General features: G+C 43.5%; 1 protein-coding gene across 1 annotated transcript in view; it reads right to left on the bottom strand.

The window, feature by feature from the left end:
• Window positions 1–1203: 1203 nt before the first annotated feature.
• The window catches only part of abs (ATP-dependent RNA helicase abstrakt), a 45304-nt gene continuing 25989 nt past the window's right edge, over window positions 1204–20518 (bottom strand). The window contains exons 7-12 of the mRNA XM_068365173.1: window positions 19382–19538; window positions 16016–16096; window positions 15451–15685; window positions 14927–15112; window positions 3014–3250; window positions 1204–1981 (exon numbers count right to left, since the gene is read on the bottom strand). Of these exons, the coding sequence (XP_068221274.1) occupies window positions 1772–1981; window positions 3014–3250; window positions 14927–15112; window positions 15451–15685; window positions 16016–16096; window positions 19382–19538 (1106 nt within the window). The 3' untranslated portion in view covers window positions 1204–1771. The remainder of the gene's footprint in view (window positions 1982–3013; window positions 3251–14926; window positions 15113–15450; window positions 15686–16015; window positions 16097–19381; window positions 19539–20518) is intronic.

Genomic DNA, 20518 nt, shown 5'->3' on the forward strand with positions numbered 1-20518 from the left:
AGTGTTGGTGACAGTGTAATGAAGAAAATATTACCTTTCTAATAAATAAATGAATGTATTTAACAAAATGAATTAACAAGTCCAATAGACTAAAAAAAAAAAAATTCTCTGCAATAGCAGATTTAATCCCGTGCAAGGAAAAAAATTAAAAGCTGCAATACAAAAATAAAGTAACATACTGTACAGATATTTACCAGTTTGTAAAGTACTACACATACGGTACTCTAAGTGAAATAACTGAAGGAAACGTTTAATAAATAAAGCTTGACCACGCGTAAGTGTAAACCGTTAAATAATCTATTTCCTTTCCTTTCAGTGAAATGCACGAAGCTAATCTGTGGATACATTATCAAGAAAGAAAATACTGTAAACTATTGTCAAGAGACGTGGCAAAAACATACAGCCTGCGATATTATAATTATACAGCAATGTATACAAAAAAAATCCAGTACTAGTTATACAGTTGTACCAAAATCGAAGTAGAGAATTGTCAATCAATAGTAATGAACAATTAAAAAGGCAATATACAGGAAACATTAGTACTAAACTAATATGATTTTTGAAACAATGCCGTGCAATGCTTACATTGCAGTTAATGGAAAAACAAAATTATGTTCAAGTAATATTCTACAATGGAGAAGGATTGGATTGGATTGGTGATAGGAATTTAGCAGAACTAGAGCATGCTGATGATACAGGATTTGTAATGCTTGCTTACCAGAATGCATGAAATATCACACGAGGTTGAGCTCAAGATAAATAGAAGAAAGACAGATATGATGAGAACGGAGTATGCAATGAAAGATGAAATATCACTGGAAGGAGAAAGGATTAAGAGGTAGAATCATTCAAGTATTTAGGAACTATGATCTCCAATACAGGGTCTTTATAATTAGAGTTTAGCGAAAGATTGAAAAAACAAATCAAACAATGGCTAGGTTAAGTAAAATTTGGAAATCAAATCGCCTGAAATTACATAAAAATCAGACTATATATCAGTTTAGTGAGATTGGTGTTACTCTATGGACATGAGTCATGGTATGACAATGAAACAATCTCCAATAGTTTCAGTAGATTTGAGAACAAAGCCCTCAGAAGGATATTGGGAGTTAAATGGGAGGACAGGATTAGAAATGAAACTATAAGAGAGATTGCTCAAGTGCCATATGCGGATGAGATCATGATGAGGGGTAGATGGAGATGGTTTGGGCATATTCTTTGCACTCCTCAAGAGAGATTAGTTCACGAAACGTTCAGCTGGGTTCCACAAGGAACTAGAAGAGCTGGAAGACCCAGGCCTACATGGATGAGGACTATGAACCGTTAAGTAGGAGATGATGAATGGAAAAGTATTGAATTAAAAGCTCAAGATAGAGACGACTGGCGAAAACTAACCGACGCCCTTTGCGTCCATAGGCGTAGATGATGATGATGATAAATTTTCTAAGACTATAGCATACCAGACAGCATTACAAGCAATTTTACAAAGTTGAATATACAGTATACTGTAACTAAAAGAGGTCAGAAAAATTTCTATATCCCAAAATATTTTATCCAAATTTGTCTTCAGTGATTGTACTTAAGTTATTTCATATGCAATCCTAAAATTGAAGTTACTTAATAAACATAAAAATATAAAAATCCATATATATGATGCTTACCATTAAAGACATGCCTAGCAGTGGCTAAATATATTAAAAATAGAAATTAAACCCCTCCTGCCACATAAGCTAGATATATAAAGATTGACAAATAAAAGTACTGGGTAGTACTAGTAATCCGCTGCATTAGCAGCGAGATAATCTTTGCGCCCAATTCCTGCAGCTTGCTTGTTCTGCATGGCTTCCAAACGTGGACAAGCAGTAATTCTATGACCCAAGCCACCACAATATGAACATCCTCGCTCATCGACATTGGAGGCTTCCAAAGACATCAACAAATCTTCTTCCCCATTGCCTAACATAATCAGGAAGGCAGGGACCTGAAAGAGGAGATTTAATATTCATAAAAAATTAACCTACACAGTAAGAATTCATGTATTATTATCATTTTTACTATTAATACTTGCTAAGATACAACCCTAGTTGGAAAAGCAGGATGCTATAAGCCCAGGAGCTCCAACAGGGAAAATAGCCCAGTGAGGAAAGGAAAAAAGGAAAAATAAAATATTTTGAGAAGAGTAACATCAAAATAAATATCGCCTATATAAACTATATAAACTTTAACAAAACAAGAAGAAGAGAAATTAAATAGAATAGTGTGCCCGAGTGTACCCTCAAGCAAGAGAACTCTATTACAAGACAGTGGAAGACCATGTACAGAGGCTATGACACTACCCAAGACTAGAGAACAATGGTTTGATTTTGGAGTGTCCTTCTCCTTGAAGATAATGTATGATGGACCTGTATTTCATGCAGATAAATTTATATAAGATTATATTTTACTTCATTAGATATAAGGAAAATTACATCTCCACCTGTATTTAAAAAAATGGCTGCTACTAATAAAATTTACACATTCCATCATTAAAATCTTTTAATGTGATATAACCAACAAAGCGTATACTGAACAATACAAGATACTGTATTTCATAAATTTCAAAAGATTATTTTATGACAAACAAAAAGGTTTGTATTTAAAATTTAGATCTTAAATACTATAATAGATTTTTGTATGTGGACAATGATCCTCTTTTTACCTTGTGGTCCCCTCCATTTTTATCATACTAACTTTTTTTAACTGTTCTAACCCTGGAATGGTATTCAATTTTCTCCTAAGAACTTATCAACATTCAAACATTGCCATCTTTCTGCATAACGAGGTTAGTCATCAAAGTGCTTATGAAGTATTTCTTTTGATAATTCTTGAAAAGTTCTGTTGCTACTTTTTGGCTTTGTTTGTAAGTGGCCTGAGACTTCCAAGGTAAAAAGTCCCATAAAAAAAAATTCAGTACTAGAAAAAGAAAATTCACAGTTTCAAGACTACTGATGTCAACTCTCATATTTAACATTACCTTTTGATTAGCTTCAATAAGCAAATGTTTCAGATCTAACAATACAGACTCGTCATTAGCTTTGTTAATGAATGTCGTAGCTACTCCTAGTTGCCCTGATCTGCCTGTACGTCCAATTCGATGGACGTAATTCTCAATATCATCAGGCATATCATAGTTAATGACATGCTGAATCCCAGGAAAATCTAGACCTTTCGATGCAACATCTGTAGCTACAAGAACATCCTTATCACCTCTCTGTAAAGAAAAAAAGACATACAAAAACTAAATTATATTTACAGTACAGTGCTGTACTTCAGTAACATGTTTGAAAATTGTATACTTTTTCCTACAATTTTATAATTGAACAGTTCCCTAAGAACAGATTTTGTAAAAAAAATAATTCTAAAATAAAATCTATGATTTCAATACTTATTTGATATTTACTGTGCTATGCATTTTGAAAGTGGAGCCTAGTTGACAATCTCCAAGTTATACAAAGTTAAATTGTTTGGTTTCAGTTCTAGTTTCATCAGAATAGATGCTCACCAGAACATCAGCCGGGCAAGCCCAACCCCCCACTGTGTTGCCCAACCACAGCAGTGACCTCCCCAGTAAACAGCTTAAACTCACGGTCCTGGGCGGGGATCGATCTGCTGCCATGTATACTACCTCGTGAAATACTCCTACACTAAATGGCCACCTTCTTAAATCTGTCATAGAAATCCATTGTGAAGATAAGAGATCAATCCAAAAATATCATGTGAGACTCTTCCACCAGATTTAACAATAAGACAACTTGTCTTGATGCAATTTGAGATTTGTAGAGGCTTCGTAGCTTTTCCTCTTTTCCCATGAAAATGGTGAGAATACTTGCAAACCCGAAGACTTCCTTTACCTTAAGAGTATTACCCCTAACATGAGGACAACCATCTACCAGTACCAGATTCAAACGTCTCTCTTTAAAGATATCAACCACCCTTGAGTACTTTAACTAAATCCATAACTCCATCAGCTAATAGAAATAAACTACTGTATGCAAAACAAAAACCTAAGTAATTTAGAAATTATTTGCTTAATCTAAAAGGTCTTTAAGAAATGGGATCTAACAAACATGAGTTATACACCTTGAACTTCCTTCAAATATGAGGAAGCAAAACTGAGTTACTATTCTATCAGCATGCACTCATTATCTTTCAGGAGGGAAAGGGTAAAAAGAATAATCTTCAAAACTATAGTTACTTTATTATTAAATTCTATATAATAAGGATATACTGTAGCATTTTGACATGGGGCAAAAATTACCTTTAGGTTCACAAAAAGGAATCTTGAAATTTTTATCTAAGGGAGCTGGTCTCTTTAAGTATTCTGTCAATGATCTAACTGGATTGAGATACTTTTCTTAATACTTTTTCATTATTACCCAAACATCTAGGGAATCTATCTATCTATCTAACATGGCATGTCCCCCAATTTTGGAAGGTAGCCAGCCTAAAAAAAAAAAAGAAACTAAAGGGAAAGAATGAAAAACTAGGGAGAATATGACAAATTCGAAGATAATTTGTATTTTTCCTAACCATACAAACCTTAGCTATTTACACAGGGTTTACCTTTTAGCGCAGCTGAAATGGCGAGCCATTAGAATTTAACGAGGGTGTATTACCCCCGCGCTAGTTAGCGGGGGGGTAGGGGAGTGGTAGCTAGCTACCCCTCCCCTCCCTCACACACAGATGAATGCTCACTTTCACTTAGAGGTAGGACTTGTCTTGGGGGACAGGGCTGGCGGGCAAACGTGTGTAAATAGCTAAGGTTTGTATGGTTAGGAAAAATACAAATTATCTTCGAATTTGTCATTTGTTCCGTAACCGAAATACAAACCACGCTATTTACACAGGGTGACTTACCCCTTAGGTAGGGTGGAAAGTCCCCAGCCATACTGGCTTTGGCTTTACCAGGGGACTCAGAATCCGAGTGAGTAGCACTCGATAAAAGGAGTCCCTGCACCTCACGAGTTCCTTGCTTCGCAAGGAACCATGTGGCCTACGTAAGCTTGTGTGTGAAGGAAGAAGTGTGACCCGTCCTAGGCAGTTGACCTGGAGTTCCAGAAGGAACTCTGGGTTAGGACGTTCCCAATACCACCTCGTCAGGGTATGGGGGACGCGACAGTATTGACTCAATACTCGGAACACAAGGAAGCATGGTTTACCTGCAGAGGTTCGAGGTCAGCTATGCAGAGACCAGGATGCTGCTTCCCCGTAGAGGGGATGATGAAGAAAGAAGTAAAGGCCAGCCATACTTCTTTCGTTCATGCAGACTAAAACCTGATAACAATGCCCTCAACCTTCTGCTACCTGTCCAAAAAGGAGCCTGAGGTTAGACCAGCTGTTGTGTAGCCACCACAGAGCGATAGAAAACGTATCGAGACTCCTGTGGGTCACGCCCTGCAGGAAGCGGGCTGCGAAGGTCATTAGACGCTTCCAGACTCCAGCTTGTAGCACCTGCGTCACAGAGTAGTATTACTCGAAGGCGAGGGACGTTGCGGTGTATCCAACATCGTGCTGTAGGGCGACGTGATGGGGGAGGGTCTGGAGACAGGTCGAGATGAATGTCCTTGAGTCCGGGCTGAAGAGGTATACTGGTGACTCTCCCCCATGTCCTCCTTGTGCTCCCAAAACGGCTGCAACTGAGGACAAACTGCAGCTGTTCCCAGCGCTAACCTCTCGATTCCTTTACTGGCAAGAAAGAGAAGGTCTTGGGACATCAGATACAGAAAGGAGACTCGAAATCTTGAATGAATCGGACCGAAGGGCCGGGACCCCCAGATTCTGAGTCTAGCCAACAACTCAGGAGCGAGCCTGAATGTTGCCTTCCCCTCTTCCTTAGAAAGGGGGGAGTCGTAAGAGACCAAGAAGATTGCTTACACACTGGCCGTGGCCAGAGTGAGCAGGAGACCCAAGGCGGAATACAATCCGAGGCCTGTCGTACAGGGTCTTGAGAAGATCTCTTAAAGGACTAAAAGTCCGAGCCATGCTCCAAGTTGGAGGTCTTCCTCCGACTAGGGCAGGGACGATCGTAGCTTCGCATGAGCGAGGATAGATCCAGCGGGCAGGAAAAAGTTATTCCTTTAAGCCTGAAGGTCAGGGAAAGGCTGAGCGACAGGCTTCATTGCCGAGAGCGGAAAGGAGTTTCCTCCCGCCGAAAGGCAATAAGACCGTTATTGCTGGAGAAGAGGCCTCAAGGGAAGAGGTATATCTCCCACGGCACCAACCACCTTAGACTCTTCACTTTGCCTGGGAGACCCCTGTGGATGACTATCGCAGATGACGCGACCTCCGTACCGCGACTGTAGCGGGTTGTCTCTTCTTGAGGAGGAGGCGTAGTGTCTCCAGGCATGAAGCTGAAGCGACGCCCCAGTTCGGGAGAGATGTCACAGTGTGGTTGCTTGAGTAGTCTGCGCCGTGGGAGAAGCTCTCCCGGGAGTTCCGTCAGGGGATGCAGAGGGTCCAGAAACCGTTCTGCGCATAGTCCCAGTGGAGCTCTCCCATTGAAAGGTTGACAGACAACCTGGTCTTGTTGAGACCCATTGTCCACAGACAAAAGGGAGGGAAGACGCAGGCGTCGAAGTTGTCCCACCATCACCGGAATGCATCTTGCCAGAGTCTCGGGGTCTGAGACTGGGGGGAAGAATAGCGGAAGCTTGAGGTTCCAAGCTGTCGCAATCAGGTCCCCCAGACCAGTGCTTGCTGGTTACCCAAGGTCAAAGACCCCCGGTACACTCTCTCTACGAGGCTCTGCTCGGATAGTCTGAGAGAACATTCCCCTGCCTGGAATGAGAGAGCCGATGGTGGTATTGAGAGAATCTCAATCATCCCGGTATCTCTACTGCAAGATGTGAAGGTGTGAAAATGCGTCCCCTGCTGGTTAGAATACGCCAGAATCATGAAGTCGACGCGCACGGGGCGACTCGGCAGGAGCTGTAGGATCTGTAGAGGGGCCAGACAAAGGCCCCTAAGCCTGCCTGAATGATGGAGAGGTATCCTTCAGGTCTTGACCATAGGCCTGGACCGGAACATGCCCCCCCCCCCCCCCCTTTCCTTTGACGAGTCCGAGAACAGCATCAAGAATGTGGGGAAAGGACGAGAATATCCACTACCATCAAGAGGCTCCATAGGTCAACACCCATTGCAGGTCTAATAGTTCCGCTGGTCCCATAGGTGCCAGGAAGTCCGGTTAAACATTGCCTGAAGCCACCGGAACTTGGATCGCCCGACATGGAACTTATCCTGAGGCGACCGTTCGGACTATAGACGGGTCAATGAGGAAAGGAGAACTAGGAAACGTTCCAAGATAGGGCTGAAAGCTCTGCTTGACTGAGAACAGGTACTGCGACTCTCCTCAGTCTTGCCACAGTCAACCGAAAGGAAGGCTCGGAGGATGTGGTAACAGAATCTGGCGTCCCCAGGTGGTCACCCATCCAAGTACCGACGTTACTTAACCTCGCTGGACGGACGAGAAGCGGGGTTTCCAACGTGGTAAGGCCGTTGACTCAATATCATGGCCAGATACTCCAGATGTTGAGGCAGAGGAAGAGAAGGCTCCAAGCAAAATACCATGAGCCCACACTCATGGTAAGCATCCGGAAGCTTGTCCCGGCGCTGAAGAAGGTCGAACCCGAGCCTACCGGAGTTGACCAGCCCTCCAAACAGCAGAGGAGGCGGAAGCCTGCACCTGAGCGGCCAAGAGGAAGGCAGGGAGAGTTCTCTGGGGAAACAAACCTGCTATGCCACGGCGGGATAGCCACACTGCATCATAAGCAGGAATACTTGCAGTCTAGGCTGAATTCGACGAGCACCCTGGAAGATGGATGGAATGGAAACTGAAAGTACCCGTCCTTCCGATCCAGGGTTTAAGGAGTCCTGTCGCCTCGTTACCAGTCTGATCGATTCTGCTGGTCTACGCTGGCCGAAGTTTGTTCGACAAACTTGATCAGGGCTGAGAGGTCGACTAAGGACATCCCCTCTCAGATCCTTTCTTACAAGAAAGGATCGACTGAGGAGGCCGGGGGTGAAGCCGTCAATGATCCTAAGGAAGACCTTCGCCTAAGGTATGGATCATTCTGCCCAACCGGGCAACTCTGCTGACGCTATGGCATAGAGGTTCAGAGACACTGAATTCGCTGACAGAGACGGCAGGCGCGATATCCTTGGCTGATCACAGAGATTGTGCGGGAATGGGCATCGGGAAGCTGTCATTCGGATGAGTAACCTTAAGCATCCTCCCAGAGAAAAACCTGCAATCCTAGAGTTCGTGACCTCCTTTTAGGACTATGCCCCCCCAGGGGAGTCTCCCGTGCCATCTGTTCCTGACAGGAGGAAACTGCAATTGGACACCTTGTCCCAGTTGTCGTAGCCGATAACTTAGGCCGACGTGATTGAAAGAAAAGGGCACTGGAGCCCTGCAGAGTCTGGAAGAAAGCGCCTTGGAGGAGTGAAAACGGAAGTCGATTTCCTCCGCACAGCCGCTGTCTAAGTCTCTGTCCTTGGGCACAAACAAACTCTTCTCAAGAATGGAAGGGTGTCTGAGGTCGTCGACCTCCACAGATGAGACACCCGAAGGAAGCCCTCAGTCAGCGCGTCCAGATGGTACAACATCGAGCTTGTCCGCAAGTTAGATACTTAACGACGAAAGGCCAAGGTGCCTGAGCTCGAGAGGAGGAAAGTACCCATGCTCTTCCTGTAGCTTCCTTGAACCAAACCTCGGGCCATAACCGAGGAGGGAAAGAACCTGGTAAGCTCCCAGAGGAAGGGGTAAGCAGTCACCCCTTGTCCGATGGAGAAATCTCGAACGGAAAGCCCCCCCGCCAAAAATCCTTCCAGGGAATGACGGGGAAGGGCTAACCAGGTTCAGGAAAGAGGAGTGTTGCTCAGATCTCCCTTAAGTTTCTCCTATTCTTGCAAGTGCCATGCTCTGCGTTTACGGGGTGAGGCCGTGTTCTGGAAATACGCTCCAGAAGAACTCGCCAGGCTGGCCATGCTGCGAAAACCCCATTGGGAATCGTGGTCGCAATCGCCCTGGAGCTCGCGCGACGGTAATTCAAAGATTTTCGCGTGGGCGAACGTGGAAGCGCCCATGCGCGGTAACGCAAACGAAGGTGAGCGAAGGAGCGCAGAAGGAGGCCGAGCGTGGTAGGAAGGGCGAGAGCTGGTGGTCGGCGAGCGATAACCCACAGATGAGCAAAGGATACTGCAAGAAAAAAGCCGACGTTTGTGCGAAGAAACACTGTAGGTTCGCGCGACGGAACACCATCCGTCCGCGCGATGGAAAACCGATGGTTCGCGCGTGGGCGAACATTGGATAGCATGGGCGCGGACGCGCATGAGCGTAGACGTGCAGGCACGTGGGCGTGTGGGCGCGCAGGCGAATGGTCGCGCGGGCGAGCGGGCGAGCGGTCGCGCGGGCGCGCAGGCGAGCGGTCGCGCGGGCGAGCGGGCGCGCAGGCGAGCGGTCGCGCAGGCGAGCGGTCGCGCAGGCGAGCGGTCGTGAGGGTGGGCAGGTGGATGAGCGCGAGTCCGAGGCGGCAAACGCAAGCGTTAGCGCGATGGCGAGGAAACGCGCTGCCGCGTGGGCGAGGAAGACCGCTGGCGATATGGATCAACAAGCGATCGGTGGTAAGCTGGTGAGCGCTAACGCGCAGGTTGGCGATGGCGCGTTGTGTTATGCCGACGCGATGGTCGAGCAGCATGCGCAGGTGAGCGATCGTGCGTTGGCGAGCAATATGCGAAGGTGAGCGATCGCGAGCAGCATGTGCAGGAGGGCGATCGCGCGATGGTGATCAGCATGCGCAGATGGGCGGTCGCGCGATGGCGAGCAGCCTCTGCAGGTGGGCGATCGCGCGATGTCTATCAGCATGCGCAGGGTCGCGCGATGGCGATCAGCATCCGCAGTTAAGGGTCGCGCGATGGCGATCAGCATCCGCAGTTGAGGGTCGCGCGATGGCGATCAGCATCCGCAGTTGAGGGTCGCGCGATGGCGATCAGCATATGCAGTTGAGGGTCGCGCGATGGCGATCAGCATATGCAGTTGAGGGTCGCGCGATGGCGATCAGCATCCGCAGTTGAGGGTCGCGCGATGGCGATCAGCATCCGCAGTTGAGGGTCGCGCGATGGCGATCAGCATCCGCAGTTGAGGGTCGCGCGATGGCGATCAGCATGCGCAGGTGAGCTAGTAGCTGGCGAACCATGTTCCTTCAGAAGAGTTGGAGAACGTTGGCGTGCCGGCTGTAACACACGCGGGCGATCCGGAGATCGCCGAGAGACAGGTGATCGCTGGCGAGCTGATGGTCGCTGGCGAGCTGATGATCGCTGACGAGCTGATGATCGCTGACGAGCAGAAGGCTACGCGTGGAAGCCTGCGTATAGAAGAAGAGTCCTTGACCCCGACCTGAACCTAAGTTCTAGATCGCGAGGGCGAACGTGGGCGCACAGGGCGCGTAACAGGAACCAACAGGAACAGCAGGGATGATCATCATGAAAGCGCTGACGAACAGGAGAGCGCTGATGAGCAAAAGAGCGCCTGTGCGTTAACACTGAGCAGGAGCAGGAGAGAACACAGCAGAAGGGCGCACAGGGAAACCCTGACATGCAAGGGAAGAACCCCCGTGGGAGGCAACCCTTTGCCCCGAGGGGATCGTTGTCCGTCGGGAGACTGATGTCCGTCGGAAGACCGCTGTCCGTCAGGAAGACCGTTGTCCGTCGGGAAGACCGTTGCCCGTCGGAAGACGAGATCAGACTGCTGTCCATTTGCACCAAGGCGGAAGATCGAGAAAAAGGAGTTGTAGGCTGCAAACGGAGATTCAAAAAGGCGCCTCAAGCACCCTTATAGAGAGATGAGAGGCCCTTACGACGAGGCGGACGGTGGGCCTTACGGCGAGGGAGGCCAACAGCAACAGCAACAGAAGAAACCTCCGAAGAGGAGTCTCTATGAGTGTACTCTCTCGCGAACGAAAGAGAAACACTTCGTAGAAGAGACTGGTCAGCAGTGACCTAAAAGGAGCAATCCTCCGAAGAGGAGCTCCTGCAGTTGCCCAGCCCCTTGAGCGAAACTGCAGGTGTGACCGCTCAGCACCAAGAGCATAGTCGCACGAAAAAAAGGCAAGAGGAGAACCCTCCATAAGGGGAAAAACTCAAGCCTGGACAGGAAAAACTTCCCTCGGAAGGAAAGTTACCTGCCCAAGGAGGCAAGCCTCCTGAGAGTTCTAAAATGAACTGGAGAGCTGTCCGTCGTCACGGGAGTACTTCCAGTAGAAGGAGACACGCCCCTGACAAAAACACAAGGGGGGAGGCAGCAACAGCCGAATCCCCAGGACTCAACAAGACAGCTCACACCGTTGCCATATTACAGAAACGAACTAGATTGGTAACTGTAAAAAAATAAAACAAAAAAAAACATTAGTACACATTCATTCCCCCGGGAAGGCTCCGAAGAGGAATCCCGAGGGAAAGGAAACAAGAATTACACAACAGGCACGTGCCCTCACAACCACTTACACTCACGGAAGGAGAGCTGTAACCAAAACAGAATTATAACAATTATAATTATGTAACTATGTAATTATGTAATTTAAAAATGAATGAACACTAAAGAAAGAACAAAAACCCCGAAAGGAATCGTTCTACAAAGCTGAAAAATCAACAAATACAATTAGATTCATAAACTAATTGAGACAAACGTACGGCGTAGCAACCCCCCCACACGGAAAGGAAGCTACAAGGGCGTAGTAACACGTAGTAAAAGGGTGAACGACCTCAAGAGAGAGAGAGAGAGAGAAAGACATAAGTCAAACTCGATCGCCACCCATAACGCCGTGGCGGCCAACTGCCGAGGACACCACGTAGAAGTACACTACACACACAAATCTGAAAAGGAAACTTACTGATTTTTATACTCAAATATGTATACAAACATGAAAACATGTTTACATATATATTGAGTAAATGAAAAGTAAGCGATTAAGTAAAGACAAAACAAACAATGGCTGCCAAGAGAGGACCAAGACAGAGACATCTGTCACAGTCCGAGCCAAAAGTGAAAGTGAGCATTCATCTGTGTGTGAGGGAGGGGAGGGGTAGCTAGCTACCACTCCCCTACCCCCCCGCTAACTAGCGCGGGGGTAATACACCCTCGTTAAATTCTAATGGCTCGCCATTTCAGCTGCGCTAAAAGGTAAACCGTGTAAATAGCGTGGTTTGTATTTCGGTTACGGAACAACTTACCTTTTGAGTTAATATTCCTCTAAAAGCTGGTAATAGAGAAAGAATTACTCCGCTTGTAATTCACTAAACCTCTTGGCTTAAGCAAAGGCTACTAAAAAGAGGATCTTCAAGAAAAGATATCTGAACCCAGCTGATTCTATTCACTTGAACTGAGGACCCAACAGGAACTTCATGACTACAATACGTCCCAATTCCAGAAGTCGGAATTCCACAAAGGTGGAGCCTTGATACCGAAGGTTCTGATAACATCCTAAATGACTGTTTTGTTGGCAAGATCCATATATATTTTCTGTAGCACTAGAGCTAACATAGATATATAATCCTTGATAATTGCAACAAAAGAGCCTTTGGCATATCTGAGGAAACAAAAAACCTGATATTGTTTAGAGGTGTTGCTAGCTAAAAATCACTAGAATTATACTCATTAAAGAACAGAGCCTTATGTCATTGGTAAGGAGAAACAGTGGACCTTCTCTTACAAGCAATTATAAAGTCTATGATGTTTTGGGAATTCTTTTGTCCCAAGCAAACTGAAGTCAGCAACCAGTTGGCTAAAAAATAAGGAGATTTTGTTGTATTAGATGCCCATGGGGTTGTTTGAAAAGATACCTCCTTGTAGGTAGAATATAAGGCCGATCTGCTAGTAGAGACCAGATGTTTGCGATGTTATGATCATCATCCCTACATTTCTTGAATGTATAAATCTATTGATCAAACTTTTTATCATGACAAAAGGAGGAAATACATAAAATCTATGCCTGAACACTACCAGTCTTGCAGCGTGGCATCCACTTCCCAGGCCTGGGGGTTTGGTACTGAGGAACAAACTGTTTCTGTCTTTCGATGGACATACGTGGCAAACAAGGCCACCTGAGGTTTTCCAAATTTCTTCCACAACTGTTGATTTATTTGAGGATGAAAAAATAATTCAGTGGGAACGAGCTGATTTTTCTTGCTCAACTGATCTGTTAAGACATTAATCTTTCCAGGCCTTGAAAAAATGCTGTAAATAAAGAAGCACCATCAAATGAAACATCAACATAGCAGCTGACAAAATGTAAATGATGGTTTCCAGAATCTGGGGGTCTCTAGTGGCCACTTAGTGTAGAAGTAATTCTCAAGGTATTAAATAGGAAAGTTAGTCATATAATTCCACATTTTTCTGTTTGTCAACTAAGCTGCACTTGCAAAATGAATAGCACAATGAATGCTGTGTAAGACTTACCGAAATAAATAAATCTTGAGCAGCTTCTTACTATCTTTAAATGTCAACCACTTATTTACATACCATTAAACTTTATCTAAAAAACAAATCTATTTTCTGCTCTCCTAAAAGATGGGCAGGGAAAGCCTTACCTTATAGCATTACAGGCAGGAATCTTTTTGACAATTCTATCTATCTATCTATCTACCACGGGACTTACACCAATTTTTGGGGGTAGCTAACATAAAAAAGAACAAAAGGGGGTTTCTCCTGTCTTCATTCCTCCCAGCCTAACGAAGGATTCAGCCGAGTTTGCTTGGTAAATCTAGAGTGCCATAACCCACCCTCCTCTGTTATCCAATACAATGAAGCTTCATATGCTGAATCCTCTATTGTCGCTACCTCAGCGATTACCAAGGAAGCAGCAGGGCCTATCGGATCTGCGTCATAATTGTTCCCCATTCATTCCTATTTCTAGCATGCTCTTTTGCCTCTCTCACAACTATCCTTCAATTACCCAGAACTTTCTTAACTCCATCCAGACAGACAGACCTTTGCCTTCCTCTCGTACTGCTCTCATCAACTCTTGCATTCATCATCTTCTTTAGCAGAGAGCCATTATACATTCTCTCTATATGGCCAAACCCCCTAAATACATTCATATCCCCTCTAGCTGCTAATTGATTTTTTACACCCACTCTCACCCTCACTACTTTGTTAATAACTCTATCTAACTGAGATACACCGACCATATTCCTCAAGCACTTCATCTCGAACACATTTAATTTCTGTCTCTCCGTCACTTCCATCCCCCACAACTTTGATCCATACATTACAGTTGGTACTATCACTTTCTCATATAGAACTCTTTGTACATTCATTCCTGACCTCTATTCTTCACCACTTCCATCACTGCCCCCAAAACTTTACATCCTTCATTCACTCCCTGACGTACATCTGCTTACACTCCAACATTTGCAGCCCATACAGACCCCAAGTACTTAAACTGATCTACTTCCTCAAGTAACTCTCCTTTCAACATGATATTCAATCTAGCATCACCCTCCCTTCTTGTGCATCTCATAACCTTACTTTTACCTGCATTAACTCTCAACTTCCTTCTGTCACATAACCTTCCAAACTCTAATCGACCCAACTTCTCCTCCGAGTTTGCAATCAATACAGTATCATCCTCAAAAAATAATGATTCATCTACCACTCATGATCACTTTCATCTATCTGTTACAATCCTCAACCAAGCACTCAAGCATTCACCTCCCTTACAATTCCATCAACAAACAAACTGAACACCCATAACAAAATCACTCATCCCTGTCTCATCTCACTCTCACTCGAGAATTATAAATTAGGAATAAGATTACAACTATAGATTATAAATGCTTTTTCCAAATGCTTTCTTAAATTACTCACAAGGTATATAAAAACAATTATCCGTACCTGAAAAGCCTGAACTGCAGCAGATCTCTCTTCTTGGTCTTTTCCTCCATGGATTGCAGCTGCAGTAACACCCTTAAGTAGTAAATACTCTTGAATAAGGTCCACATCTTGTTTTTTCTCCGCAAAAATGAGCACAGGAGGCGATGTTTTGTTCAAACAGGTCAAAATGTGAGTAACCTTTGCTTCCTGTAAGAATGAATTAATTCACATCACATCATGACTGATGAAAAATTACTTTAAAGTCTAACACCAAAACTTTATTATATGCTGAAGTACTCAAATATCTCGTCAAGGAGATATTGTAGTATCACTAATCTTGCAAGTAAAAAATACATACAAATTAAAGTAACACTAAACAAACTCAAAAAAATATAAATTAAAACATGCCAATAAGCTCCTGAATTTCAAATACAGTATTGTTATTATTTACAAAACAAAAATCTCTATGATGTTATTCTTGAGGATATAAAACCAAATTCTCATATTTTTCATACAATATATTACCGTCAACCCGGCTATCTTACCTGCTTTACATAATCAACTTCTTGTGTAACACACATAGATGCTGCTCCAGCACGTCCAACGTTAACCGTCACAGGTTTAACAAGTGCTGACCTTGCAAAATTTTGTATTTTCTTTGGCATAGTAGCAGAGAACAAGAGAGTCTGTCTCTGAGCCTTGAAATATGAGTAAATTGTTCGGACATCTTCTTCAAAGCCCATATCTATCATCCTGTCAGCTTCATCCATTACTAGGTACCTGATCAGATTAATGAAAAAATCATTTCACTGATATTTACAAACTGTTTTTCCCATGATAAAAAAATGAGCAAAACTAGATTAGCAAGTAAAGTGGTTGCATTGTTTCATAATCAAAATAAATCTCATATTTTAAAAGTAAGCTGGAGAAGGCTTGGAAAAATATATAATATTCTAATTCAAGAGAGTAAAATTTCAGAATTTTGAAAACTTAACATTTTGGTAAGTTCAATAACAAATAGATATAACTTTGAAAGTGTGCTTGAATACTCTTTAGAAATAATTTTATCCAGAAATAATTATTATATACATAAAGTCCACTGAAACTCACCTGCACACATCTAATAGTACCATTTTCTTGTCCAGCATATCAATCAGTCTCCCAGGAGTACAAACCATGATGTGTACACCTCTGTAATGCAAAAAAGAAAAAGACAAATTTAAAGTATTTTGCATTTTTCCAAACGATACAAATTTTGAGCTCTTTATTAGGGAATATACTTTCAAAAAATCTGGAAGACTAGTCAAAAGACTTTTAGTGATGTGTAACTACCCCACCGTTAGTTAGCGGGGGTGGGTAGTACAGGCTACCCTGCTCACACAATGTGTTCTATCGTCACTTTTGCCTACAGGCAGGACTTACTGGAGGATAGGTGATGGCAGGGCAAATTTGTATAAAGAGTTCAAGGTTTGTATCGTTAGGAAAAATACAAATTACTTTAAATTTTTCATTTGTTCCGACACTAAATATAATCCTTTCACTCTTTATTGAGGAAGACTGACCTCTAAGGTGGGTGACAGTCCTAACCAACTGACTAGCTTTTCACCAGGGATTTTTCCCCCCTTCGTGCTCCGCACGTATAAGGGAGAAAACCCTGACACCTTGCTAAAACCTATATGCAATAGGAAGCTTTAGCACCCTCAGCAATCTGTGTGATTTTGAGCTACTAGCAGTGTGACTAGTCTAGGTAGGAATCTTCAGAAACGTAGGAATCTTTGAACCCATCCTAGACGTTACCCAATCCCATCTAACCAGGGGGTATGGGGATGCAACAAGTATATTGTATATCTCTATACCAGGTTACACAAGGGAAATGGTTTTGCCTGCAAACAGAAGAAGCCAGCATGCAGAGTACCGTAGATGCTGTTCCTCCAGAGAGGAAAGATGAAAGCAAGAAAGAGCCAGTCATTCTTATCATTCATCCCAGCCTTAATCCCAAGTAACCTCTGCCATCCACCATATGCAACTTGACAATCAAGGAGCCCGAGGTGTTTAAACCCTTTGTTGTGTAGCCACCACAGGGTCAATTGGAAAATGTCTTCATGTTCCTGTGGCTTCACGTCTTGCAGGTAGTGGATGGTGAAGGTCATTTGATGCTTCAACACACCCGCTTGTAGGACCTGCTCTGCGATGTAGTTCTCCTTACACACTAGGGATGTACTTATGCCCCTAACATCATGAGCTCTAAGTCTCCTTGTCTGTGGATAAGGCTCAGGAGTCAATGCCCGGTCTATGACCTTGCGAATCCATACAGAGATCGTGATCTCGGTGATCCTTCTCTTTACCTTTCCCGGGCTGAGGAAGAGTGCTGCCACTTGGGGGTGAGCTCCTGTAGTTCTTTAGAGGAAGCACCTCAAGCTCCTCATTGAACCCAGTAGCAGCTGATCTGGATCATTGGTTACACAACAAAGACTCCCAATTCAGGAGAGCTCAAATTTAGGATCCGTTGCAGCCAGAATTTGAGTCTCAAGACACACTCAGCAACGAAGTCGAGTTTTACCTGTTCCCAACCCTGGAATGGGAAACGCTGATGTCATAAGAAAGAGCGTGTCATTCATTAATTTTTCTAGCCAGGGGTAGGGCGAAAAAGAAGGTTGTCCCAAGTGTCAGGTGAAGAACTAATAAGCTGACCATGTTCCACGTAGGCAGTCTAACTTTTGGCTGAGGGTAAGTTGGAGTCTCCGAATGAGGATAGACAAATCCAATGAAAAGGAAACCCCTTACCCGTCAAAGGCTAGGCTCAAAGCTGAGTAGAACCCTTTGATCATCGAGACAGAGGGGGAGTCTCCTCCACGAAGAGTCGAAGGGACTCGGCTATCACTGGAGTAGAGACGTCAAGAGGCGATACCCTTCCATTACCTGCACCACAGAAGGCTACCTGGTAGACTTCAGTTGATTATTCCCAGGGGTAACCAGTTATTTTTCTGCAACTGATTGCAAAAAAACTTTGTCTCCTCTTCTTATGTGGTTGCCTTCGAAGATCGTGACGGGTAGAGGGGTCCCTTGGCACTTTTCAGAACAGATGTAGAAGGTTCAGAAACCATTCTGCCTGGTGACACCTTAGAGCTAAGAGGGTCATTGACAAGCCTGGATGCCATTCTTTGTTCAGTGATCTCCTTACTAGGTTAACCAGAGGGGAGGTGGGGAAAGGTGTCATCTGAGAGAGCAAGGAACATGCTTCCGACTTTTCACACCTTATGCTGGCTTCATTAGCCAAACGATGGAGAGTGACTTCGTTAGCGCTGAAGAAAACCACTCGGGAGAAAACCTGACTTGCGAACAGGATGGTTATCTCCCGAGAGGTGCAGGAACATGCTTCAGACTTTGCACTCTCTCCGCCGGCTGCCATCGCAGAAAGTGGGAGTGCAGCATCATCCGCAAAGAGGAGCGAGACGGAAGTAGAGCTCTGGGTTGCCAGCAAATGGCCTTCCTGCCCTTGAACTCACAAGGTGCAAGAAGCATCTACTTCATACGGTGAAGGTGCATACACACGGAGAACGACACCCGAGTAGAGGAGGAACGAGCCGGTACTCTAGGGAAAGAGAGGGACTCCAGCTTAAGGGTTGTCCAGCATCAAAGGGTAAGATATCATAAGAAAAGGTTTTCAGTCCTCAAGGAAAACCCGACACTATGCCGTTTCTGAAATAACACTGACATCTGCAAAAATTACCAAAAACTAAAAGAATAAATTTGTCAAAGGCCAGTCAAAAATGGAATGGTGTTGGAGAGAGACGAATGTCCACTCTCCACCGAGCCAAAAGTAAAAAGTGATGACAGAACACAGATGTGTGTGTGAGCAAAAGGGTTTGTATTTAGTGTCGGAACAAATGTCAGATAAAGTGCTGCCCAAAGTATAATTCTGTCACAGAAAAGCATTTGTATCAAATTTTCCATAATTGGTTAAACATTTTTTTAAAAATTTGAAGTTAAACCAGTTATTCTTACAGGTAGTATCAAAATATTCTCATTAAAATTTCCAACAAATGTTTGTATAAATCACATGCCATGAGCTTGCTAGACTCCTGAATTATGAAATACATTTGAAATAAGATAGAAAATCCATCACAGAGATATGTTTACAAATACTTTGCAGTGCACAGTGTACAAGTAAATTATCTTTGTAGCATCCCACTCATTTAACTTCATCTTCCTCTAATTTTCACCTTTCATTTCATATCATATCTTCCCTGCTAACCTTATGAGTTTATAGCACCATGATCTGGTTAAATTACTATACTATGACACATTACATAGTACTGTGAAAATACTGAAATACAAAACAGTACTATAACAAAGAAATAACAGCAAAAACTTTATAAAAAAAAAAAACATGGGAAATGAGAACTGTGCTTTAACGTAGAATTACAGCCCATCTTTAAGAAACTTCATCTAGAAAACTTCCAAAATGGAACTTACTTCTTAATTACTTGAGTGGTTGCAGCGACTGGCTCACCCCCTATTGCAAGACACGTTCTCAGTTCAGGAAACCCATCAGCTTCGACAAATTTCAAAATGTAATCAATGTTCTCCTTTATTTGCTTTGCCAACTCACGAGAAGGAACAATTATCAAACCTGAAATTAGAATATATTTCTATATACTGCATAAAACGAGGGGAAAATCCGAAATTTTAAAAATAATTTGTATTTTTCATATCTATACAAATCTGAGTCTTTTAAATAGGAGTAGGAATTCATGACAACCAGTAATGGGAATCGATTCATTACTAAAGTAGTTATAACTTCCAACGGATGATGCGGAGAAGCTCTGCCTACCAGTCAGTCAGCAGGCTAGTGACTTTTGACCTTATGCCTACGACTGAGAGGGTTGTTGAAGCAGAAAATGTAACTTGAATGACCTAGAATGGAACTAGGGTAGCACTCGGAGGAGACCGAAGAAGTACCTAGTCTTAACCCTTTTACCCCCAAAAGGACGTACTGGTACGTTTCACAAAACTCATCCCTTTACCCCCATGGACGTACCGGTACGTCCTTGCAAAAAACTGCTATTTACATTTTTTTTTGCATATTTTTGATAATTTTTTTGAGAAACTTCAGGCATTTTCCAAGAGAATGAGACCAACCTGACCTCTCTATGACAAAAATTAAGGCTGTTAGAGCAATTTAAAAAAATATACTGCAAAATGTGCTTGAAAAAAAATAACCCCTGGGGGTTAAGGGTTGGAAAGTTCCAAATAGCCTGGGGGTAAAAGGGTTAAGCAATCATGATTACAATCCCCATCAAAAACTGATTGATTATTATTATTATAATGATTTACTTCCATGTGTGATTACTATTATCATTATACTTACCTGTATTTGTAATACACATTTAAGGGGCCCGGGCGGTATCCCAATACTTGGGGGTATAGGAAGAAAAACACAAAATCCTCAGAACATTCACTGAGCTTCATAAGGCAACGAAGAATATGTATACAAAATATTTTGTCAAAATTCCTCTTACTTTCATAGTTACAGGGTAATTAGTAAAAGTAACTCAATAAACCAAAAACATTGTTCCCTACAAGAAAATGCAGTATTTCTTCTGTTATCTT

The sequence above is a fragment of the Palaemon carinicauda genome, chromosome 42 (assembly GCF_036898095.1).
Source record: "Palaemon carinicauda isolate YSFRI2023 chromosome 42, ASM3689809v2, whole genome shotgun sequence".
Lineage (NCBI taxonomy): Eukaryota > Metazoa > Arthropoda > Malacostraca > Decapoda > Palaemonidae > Palaemon > Palaemon carinicauda.